This window comes from Nicotiana tabacum, chromosome 20 (assembly GCF_000715075.1).
Source record: "Nicotiana tabacum cultivar K326 chromosome 20, ASM71507v2, whole genome shotgun sequence".
Lineage (NCBI taxonomy): Eukaryota > Viridiplantae > Streptophyta > Magnoliopsida > Solanales > Solanaceae > Nicotiana > Nicotiana tabacum.
In genome coordinates this window covers 95,018,509-95,029,004 of record NC_134099.1, presented here as the reverse complement: position 1 = coordinate 95,029,004, position 10,496 = coordinate 95,018,509, and the positions used below count along the sequence as shown (strand labels likewise).

The following is a 10,496-nucleotide window of genomic DNA, read 5'->3' as shown; positions in this document are numbered from 1 at the left end:
ATGCTTCATATAATCTGATCGCACTAATCCCATATCCAATAATCTCATGTCACCTAGTACGAGCTGCTCAGGCAATAAGCCACTTCTGACACAACCAAAAGTCTCATATGATGTCACATTGTGCCAACAAGCTACTAACTCGAATGTGATACATAAGGGAAACGAACTCTGGAAAGGACTACTCAACTCGCGTAACTAATTAGATAACCGAAAAGGTGTTACGAACCTTCCTCAGAAAATGGAAAACAAAAAACACAAGAAGATATATAAGACTGTACTCAAAATCACACTATTGTGGCGCGCAACGCCGATCCACACATAATACCATTACGGTATGCAACCCGATCCAAACAACATACTCATGGCGGCGTACCACCCAAGCCACACATAAAATCTATATAAGGAGATACTTACCGAGCTAGAATGCTCATTACTACAAAATATCCGAATATCGGCCACAAGCACGCCAAATGCATAATACCATCTCTGGGGGACAGCTAGCGCCATACGCTACAAAACTCAAGCACAGCTAAGGTACGATATGTTATCTGCATCTCGAGAGCCATCCTGCTCACATAACACCATCGCTACGCGGAACCTCAACACATATCCAATTAATTAAGCCGTTTCACAACCCAAATGGCACAATATGGCTTGACATGAAATAGTCGACGATGAAATAACATCCAACGTCTGAATACTCCTCCATAAGGAGCGCTATGTTAAAATGAACACATCCGGCTTGATATGGAGCCACATTCACATTTAGATCCACCCACGGACCTCAAGCCGATTCTGATTTCACCGCACTAGGCTATTGACTCAAACCATCTAAGTCCTTCCTCACTCATCCGAGCTCGTGATGTTCTTGACAATACCAATGATAACCTTGATCTTCAACTTCCAATTCCCATGTCGCTCACTGCGCCCAACATGCCAATACGCGACAATATAAGAATTTCACCATAACTCCTAGACCACTAGTAGAATAAACTCTTCCTCATATAGAAATCTTTTACTTAGCTCATCTTAGAAGAACAATGCAACATGCAACTGAATTCCCATAACCGTAGAAAATACAATCCTCAAGTAGTGGTCTAAACCCCCATGACGTTTTTGGAACCTATTTACTCAACCTAGCCCTTAAAACCAAATATCTCCCAAATCAATCAAATTATGGTAGATGTCAAGCCTCGCACGTACTGCCACAAATGATATATATAACTAAACACGCTAAACGAATTGATCACGGCCACAATCATGTCGATTCAACCATTACTAGCTGACACGTCTTTTCCCAATTTATTCTTAACTTGCCTTAGAAATAATAATAGCTCCATTCAAAAAATAACGAACCCAAATTCGCACTCATCCTGAGTGACCTTATTTCACGAGACCACGTTGTCTCAAAACCCACAAACTATCTCATGCCTATATTCGCAGCTTCAACTGGTACACCCATTCTGATAATTCCTCTATAAATCCGAAGTTATTTTCTCCCATTTCTCCAATGCCACACTGCAGACCGAGGATAACATAGAACACCCCAAGCCCCTTTTTTCATAATCCGCTGTAAAATCTCGTTACTTAACCATACTACGGACTTGAAATCCTTAGGCACGGTACTTTAACTCTAGAATCCATTAGGGCTGTTGTTTCCGAATATAATCAAACTCCAAGACTATGCTAGCACATGAGTACCCTCTCAAAGAAGCACTCGGTTGAATCACTTTCCTTGTAAATAACCTCTATGTGAAACATAAATCCTAAATCTTCCCAAAGCATGGACATGAATCGATAAGGCCAATTATAGCATACATTCCTCAAATCCTTTGCTCAAATCACCACTAATGTCTTCTTTCCTTAGTCGCAATAACCCATTATGCCGATAACCAAGAACCTCACAAGTAGACAACCATGAAATCCAATATAGGCGATGGGGATCTCCCACTTAGCTTAAGGCTACCATTACATAACCCTAGAACCCACCAAGATTCCTTTTTCCTCATTGACATGATCTTGCACAACCAACCAACAAATTTCTCGAAATCTTTCCATTAAACATTTTATAAACTCTCTAAATCACTAGCCACATTTACATATTCGACCTCTTACCGGATGGCCAGTAGAATTCTTCATAAAAGCTTCGTCAATACTACGCGATCGCCAGCCTACTCACAGAAGATAACCCGCATGTGGAAATTACATGCCGACATCTTCCAATGTCGTCGCAGTAGGTACAAATATTATGAAATCAATAACCCATCCTGAGCCCGTGCTCATTCACCAGCTGTACAAGTCCATTCACTCCTTATGGACATCAAATAAAAGCGCGACAATACCTTCAAATCCAAATTCATGTTGTATCCAATCACCCGCGTATAATAGCCAATATTTCAAATTAAGTCCGTAGACCCAGTCACCGTCCACTATAAATCCCAAATCACTCTAAACTTTCTTCAAGGCGTGTAGTTATCCTACCACTGAACCCATATGCTACTCTGCCAATCTCCTACTTTGGTCAAACTTTGTCCTTTAAGCAACTACTCGACTTCTGCTTCTTACACCTGGCCTTCTAGAAATTTAACCATCATATGACACTTCCCACATGTCCTTCCTTATCCTTCACTACCCAATTGTTGCCTTAAATCATACATCCATCTCTGTAGCACTTGAATCAATAGGTCGCTACCAACTTTAGACCCTTCCAACGATTATCTTTCTCGAGCCACCAATACTAGGAACACCAAATCGATCCTGAACAACTGCACACTGCGATCTCTAACAACCACTTCCCCTGCACCATTTCGCAATACTCTTCCTCATAGGTGAATTGAAGGAGACCATAACACCGGCGAACTTCACACATTTAAACAAGGATGACGACACCTCGTCACAGATAAAAATTCCACCACGCTCGAACATACTAAGTCTCGTTACTCCATCAACCCAAACTTGAACATTCATAGTTCGATTGCCATTTCTCCACCAGAAATAAAATACCGAATCTCTGAATCTTGCATTGAGTAAACATCCTTCCAAGTCATTTACTACTTCAACGCATAGACGAGCATCCTAAGCATCCTACTATTATACGAATACTGTGCGATAGCAATGCACGAATCGTCATAACAATCAATGATAAATCTTAAAACCATAGGTAATACTGATACTGAGCTGAAATGACAGGACGTCCTTTCGCAAGGCGACGACAATAGCTCAATCAAATACGCAGGGGAAAACATCCTACACCACCTCTGTAGTGCCATTACAATTCTTCAATTCCAGATTTACAACAAGCGGTCCACGTCGTATAAGATTGAATAGGAAATAAAAAAGGCATAAGCCTCAAAGGAATCAAATCGCACGATGAGGAATGAAGAAGGGAAGTGCTACTAACATCGCTATAGCCTCTCAAATATAAGTACAAACGTCCCTGTATTGCTCATGACTCGTGAGACCTAAGTAAACCTAGTGCTTTAATACCATTTTGTCACGACCCAAAGTCCATTAAAGGTCGTGATGGTGCCGGACACGACTGTCAGGTAAGCCAGCACTAAATAGTTAATTAAATTCTCATTTTAATATTTTTGAAATTATAAATTTTCCTTCGATTTAACCAGTTAAAAGATGAAATTTACAGAATAAATAATAATATTTTTCTAAATTTCAATACTGAATATCCCATAATCATCCCATAACCCGGTGTCACAAGTGAATGAGCATTTATTAGAAAATAAAATACAATAACTATTCAGAATAAAAATTTGGGACAGAAAAAATACAAATACTCTGAAGGAGATTCTGCTGGTTGCGGATTGTAATATGAGATGCAGCTCACCTATGTCCCCGTGTCAACCATGGCGCTGCTCCCACTAAGCCACTAGCCATACAGGTGCCTGTACAATAAAATGTACAGCAAGTGTAATATGAGAACGAAAACAACGCATACCCTATAAGTATCTAGTCTAATCTCGAAGAAGTAGTGACGAGAGGTCGACTCTGACACTTACTATGGCCAACAATAATATACCTATAATATAGTTAATCTTGTATTTTATAAGACGAATGTAAACTCAATAGCATGAAGTAGATAAATAATTCTTTTGTTAATAGGATATTTTCCAAATTTATTTTTATCTTTTAATAATTAATATCTTCGGCCAATGAGGCCACATCAATTATCAATAATTTCAAGACAATCAATTAAGTCATGTGCAATTCATGTCGAGGTCGTACAACCTGATCCAACATAATATTTAAACTGTGCACTACCAGAGGGTCAAATGACACGAACCATAGATGCATATATTTAATCTGTCGAGGCGTTCGACTCGTTCCACAAAAGGAAAACACATTCAAATAGTAAATCAAGAATTCATCAAGGAGCAATTATCCAAGGAAATGGCAATCTTCCTTTAACGGTCAAGAAAATGAAGTTTAACCTTTTAGAAATTCATTTACCAAGTTCAATATGATTTAAGAAATTTAAATTTACAATAAGGTTACAAATATCTCAAGTATAGCATGCTTTTGGGTCCTAGTCTACCCGAACATAAGCATAATAGTCGCTACGCACGGACTCTCGGCACCTCGTGCGTACGTAGCCCTCACAAATAGAAGCACATATTGATTTAGTTCATATATGGGTTTAATTCCCTCTTACAAGGTTAGAAAGGAGACACACCTCGCTCTGAAGTTCCATAATCAGCTACCAAATAATTCAATCAACTCAAATCGATGTCCAACACTCCAAAACTAGTCAATAAATGAGCAAATACATAAATGTTTACTCTAATACTTACATCAATTTAATTTAAACAAATTCCTTCCGCTTGATAAGTTGATAAAATCACCTTCGGGCCCACGTGCCCGGATTCCGAAAATTTTCGAAGATAAACTTTACCCATAACCTCACGATCTCAAATATATAATTTATTCTCTATTCCATGCCCACATTCGTGGTCAAAATCCAAATATACCAATTTCTAGATTTTTCTTCAAAATCCCAAATTTCCACTAATTTCTCATGATTTTCCAAGTTTAAATCCTTATACAAACCATGTATTTAGCATATAATAAGTGGGAATCACTTACATTGATATAGATGATGAAAACCTCCCTTTCAAGAGCTCCAAAAATCGCCTAACCAAATGAAAAATGGAGGAACAATGGCCAAATCACGTCTTTCAAACAATCTGCCCAAGCCAGGCCCCCTTTTTCGCGTTCGCGATCAAATCATCACGTTCGCGAAGGCTGCAGACACCACTGCTTTGCGTTCGCGGCTGTAGCTCCGCGTTCGCGAAGTCCAAACTACTCCAGGCTCCCACTCAGTTTCCTTCTTTGCGTTCGCGACCCCTGTGTCATGTTCGCATATGCTTCCTTAGGCAAACCTCCGCGTTTGCGAAGGCCAAAACCCAGCTGCCTCAAATTCTTTTTCGCGAACGTGAGACACCCTTCGCGATCGCGATGAACGAAACCAGACAGTAACAACAGTCCAAAACTACCTGAAATGATCTGGAACCATCCCGAAACACACCCGAGGCCCCTATGACCCCGTCCAAGCACACAAACCAGTCCCACAACATAACACGGACCTGCTCGAAGCCTCAAATCACATTAAACAACATCAAAATAATGAATCACACCTCAATTCGAACTTAATGGACTTTAGAACTTCAAACTTCTACATTCGATGTCGAAACCTATAAAATCACGTCCGATTGACCTCAAATTTTTCACACAAGTTATATTCGACATTATGGGCCTACTATAACTTTCGAAATCAGAATCCGACCCCAATATAAAAAAGTCCACTTCCGGTCAAACCTCTCAAAACCTTCAAATTTTAAAATTTCGCCAAATGACTCCAAAATGACCTACGGACCTCCAAATCCATATCCGGACATGCTCCCAATACAAAAATCACCATACGGAGCTGTTCCTAGACTCGGAATTCCAAACAGACATCGAAAACATTGAGATGCACTTCAACACAAATTTATGAAACTCTTCCAAAATGCTAACTTCCTTAATAGGCACCGAAACGCTCCCAGGTCACCCAAAATCAGATCCGGACATACGCCCAAGTCTAAAATCCTCATACGAACCCGTTGGAACCTTTAAATCCTGATTCCGAGGTCGTTTACTCAAATATCCAACCTTAGTCAATTCTTACAACTTAAGGCTTCTGAAATGAGAATTTTCTTTCCAAATCTACTCTGTATTTCTGAAACTCCAATTCCGACCATGCGTACAAGTCATAATACCCGAAGTGAAGCTGCTCATGACCTCAAACTACCAAACGACGTCTTAGAGCTCAAAACAACCGGTCGGGTCGTTACACAAGTTACATGTTCTAACCAATGAAATATCACACTTCAATTTGATTGGTCGGAAATAGTTTGTTCTTATCATAACTCTTTCCTTCCATAACTATAAATACAGGTCTTCATAACCCAGAAAAGACACAAGAAGTTATAACAAGAAGCAAAAGAAAGCCTGTGGATCAAATGCTACAGATTTCTCCAAAAGCTACAAGCGTTCAAGTGTTCTAAAGATTAAAAGATCAAGACGAAGATTCACGAACAAGCTGCAAGCCCTTGGATTAAAAATACGTCAAGATCAAGATCAGGCCTCAAGCACTTGGATTAAAATAAAATAAAATTCAAGATTATTCTCAAAAGCTCTTTTATTTACTGTTGGAAAGAAGAATCGGAGGATTCATAGAGATTGTTACACTCAAATATTTGAAATAAAATACTACGATTTTTGCAATATATTTGGGTCTTGATTTTAATTTCTCGACGCAAATTTATTGTATATCCCAAGTAATTTTGGTTCGAAAAATTGTTGGGAATATCGAAGTTGCCATGCGGTGCAATTAATTACTTGTTTGGGGCATGATATTTGGCATATTTATATACGTTTCTGTATTAATTTTGTTATATTTTTAAATTACTGTATATAATACATATATACAAATAAGGAAGATCATTGTACTATTGTAAATCATACGAAAAGTTATAGCCTATTTGGTCAAATTCTTAGAAGGTCAAAAGTATTTATTTTTCTTTTAAAAAATGCTTATTTTAAAAAGTTAAAGCGTTTGTTCAAATCTTTTGTACAAAAAAATAAGTATTTTTGGGTATAAGCACGAGCTCTTTCTCAGAAGGTGAAAAGAATTAGCTTCTCACCAGAAGCAGAAGTTGCTTTTTAATTTTTCTTTTGGCAAAAATATCCATTGAAAAAAATATATACCAAAATAACCCTACTTAATTTAAGTTAATATTTATGCTATTCTAATTGTATTTTCCCTCTCCAGAATTAGGGATGATATTATTAGTAACTCTCTTCATGTATAAGTATTTCATGTTATTCTATCCTAAGCTGCTGGCGTTAAACAATCCTTTTCCTTTTCAAACACTACTTCTAATTAAGAGACAACCAATAATAAGATAAATATTCCTATTTCTTATGAAGAATTGGTGCATGTCGAGGCTCCAAAACCTAATCCTAGTTGGTTTCAAAATTTCTCGAAAGTATTTAAACCCTAGCTGGTTCAATTCTTCGTATTCATTCATATTTCGTTTATTTTTATTTCGTTTGCTCAGTGATATCTAGGCCAACATGAATACAGATAGGGATCCATTGGATGCTGCAGAGAGGTTTCTCATCTCGTCTTGTATGTGTTTTAAACTTCTTTAGTTGTTATTTTCGCCATTTTTCGACACGCCTGGTGGTGAGCAATTTATGCCGATTAAGGCCAAGAGGTGTGTATTCGACTTTTTAGTGTTTTGGTCTATATACGTATGGTTCCTTTACTTTATACGCGATGAAGATACAAAGAGAAATTTAAAGCAAATATATACCGATAAATTCCCCAGTATGATTGTGTCAATATTGGACAAGATATTCGACTTGCTAGAAAATCCAGGTATGCTTATGTACTTTACAATTGGAGTAACGCTGATTAGTTTGACGATAGATTATTGGAAAGATTGGTTCAAGAATTGGTATCTGTTAAGAAATATATTGTGTTAATGTAGTATATTCACTTTCCTTATTAGTTGTAAATCAAATCCCACAGAATGTGGATCACGATTATGGAAGCTTAAAATTAGACTTAGATTGATTCTTAGCATCTGTATATATATGCAGCTAGTTTTGTAAATGAAAATACATACCTTCAGCTAATTCTCTTGTTTCACAAAAGCTTCTTTGTCTCATTTTTAACTTGGTATCAGAGCAGCCACCATTTTCTCGAGAAAATGGTGAACGACAAAGACGAAACACCAATCTACCAATCTGATACTTCAAAAACCATCCAGCAAAGCGTTGGTTTGGACCAATCTAATCCATATTTTGTTCATCCTTCAGATCACCCCAATGATATGCTCGTTCCAGTGAAACTGAACGGCACCAACTATCCATCATGGAGTAAATCCATGATACATGCCCTCACAGCCAAGAATAAAATTGGCTTTATCAGCAGAACTATCAAACCACCTCTAGAGACGGAACAACCAATAGAATATGCGCAATGGAATCAATGTAACAACATGGTTCTATCTTGGCTTACACATTCAGTAGAGCCCGATCTAGCCAAAGGAGTCATTCATGCTAAGACCGCTTATCAAGTATGGGAGGATTTTGGAGATCAATTCTCGCAAAAGAATGCACCAGCTATCTATCAGATCCAAAAGTCATTGGCATCTATTTCACAAGGTACAATGTCGGTCTCTGCATATTTTATAAGACTCAAAGGTCTTTGGGATGAATTAGACACGCATCGATCTATCCCCACTTGCAACCAGATGAAAGGACATGGTGAACAGATGGAAGAAGATCGCGTAATGCAATTTCTCATGGGCCTCAATGACACTTACAATGTTGTCCGTTCAAATGTTCTCATGATGTCTCCATTACCGAATGTACGTCAAGCCTACTCTCTTGTTATACAAGAAGAAACGCAACGAGGTATGTCTTCGGAATCAATTGAAAATTTTTCCATTGCTGCTACAGTTCAAAGTCTTCCAATCAATTTTTCAAACAAGTTCAAAAGTAAGTATTGTGAACACTGCAACAGAGAGGGACATACAATTAAAAATTGCAGAACTCTGAAATTTCATTGCAATTATTGTGACAAAAAGGGCCATATAGAAGATAGATTTAAGTTTAAAAATGGCACTTGGGCTTCAAACAAATCAAACAACCAAAATGGCCAGCAACCCTCACGTAGGGGCCAAGGTAATTTGCACAATACCTTTCCATCTGCTAATGCTATGGATTCTTCCCAAACTTCACATGGTATTCATACTCAAGAGAACAACAGTTCTTCACATGGACTTTCTACAAGTCAACTTCAATAAATTGCTCGTGCTTTATCTATGATGACACAAAATAATGTTACTGGTAATGCCGATACTTATGCAAATACAGCAGGTTCTTCTCTTTTTTCCAAATGTTTCAATTAATTCCATATTTAGTAAATCATGGATTTTGGATAGTGGAGCTACTGATCATATAGCTTCTGATTCCACACTTTTTACCAAAACAGAATCCCTGTCAATACCAATTGTTAAATTACCCACTGGATCCTCAGCTACTATCACTTGCACAAGCACTATACCTTACAACTCAGAGATCACCTTAAATGATGTTTTATGCGTTCCCTCTTTTCGCTTAAATTTGATGTCTGCAAGAAAAGTCACTAATGCTTTGAATTGTTGTGCCATGTTGTTTTTCACTTTCTGTACTTTACAGGACTTGGCTACGGGGAAGATGATTGGCTTGGGTAAATAGCGTGGTGGCCTCTATTACATGTCTCCCTTGCAAAAGATGCCCGCCTCTCATCAAGTTTCTCAACCCTCGAATTTATGGCACATGCGCCTTGGCCATCCGTCACCATCTCGTTTTAAATTAGTTTCTCCATCATTGCCTTCTTATAATGAATCTTTTGAGAATAATTGTACTGTTTGTCCTATGACCAAATAAACTAGACTTCCATTTTCATCAAGTTCAATATCAACTCATAATCCATTTGATCTTTTATATTGTGATATTTGGGGTCAACATAGGGCCCCTACACATTCAGGGGCACGTTTCTTTCTTACTATTGTGGATGATTTTACAAGGTGCACTTGGGTATTTCTTATGAAAAAAAAAGTCTGATACCCAATATCTAGTAAAATCTTTTATTGCATTTGCTCATACTCAATTTGATGCCTCAGTCAAAAACCATAAGAGTAGATAACGGCGGAGAAATTTTATCCATGAAATTTTTTTTCCAGTCGCAAGGTATCGAATGTCAATGAACTTGCATTCAACTCCTCAACAAAATGGAGTAGTTGAACGTAAACATCGTCATATCTTAGTTGTTGCGAGAGCATTGCGTTTTTAATCTCACTTACCTCTCACCTTTTGGGGCGAATGCGTGTTGACCGCGGTCTATCTTATCAATAGACTTCCTTCGCCATTATTATCTTCCAAGTCAC

General features: G+C 38.0%; 1 protein-coding gene across 1 annotated transcript; it reads left to right on the top strand.

The window, feature by feature from the left end:
* Positions 1 to 7,378: 7,378 nt before the first annotated feature.
* On the top strand, positions 7,379 to 10,047 carry LOC107768899 (uncharacterized). The gene is made up of 2 exons (XM_016588064.2): positions 7,379 to 8,979; positions 9,766 to 10,047. Exons 1-2 carry the CDS (start codon positions 8,271 to 8,273, stop codon positions 9,798 to 9,800), a joined length of 744 nt encoding a protein of 247 aa, XP_016443550.1. The 5' UTR covers positions 7,379 to 8,270; the 3' UTR covers positions 9,801 to 10,047.
* The last annotated feature ends 449 nt before the right edge of the window (positions 10,048 to 10,496 follow it).

Bases quoted from the DNA above. Each gene is read 5' to 3' on its own strand.
- LOC107768899 (XM_016588064.2), top strand. From the start codon at position 8,271: ATGGTGAACGACAAAGACGAAACACCAATCTACCAATCTGATACTTCA. The intron at 8,980-9,765 runs GTATGTCTTCGG...TGTACTTTACAG, and splicing joins ACAAGAAGAAACGCAACGAG to GACTTGGCTACGGGGAAGAT.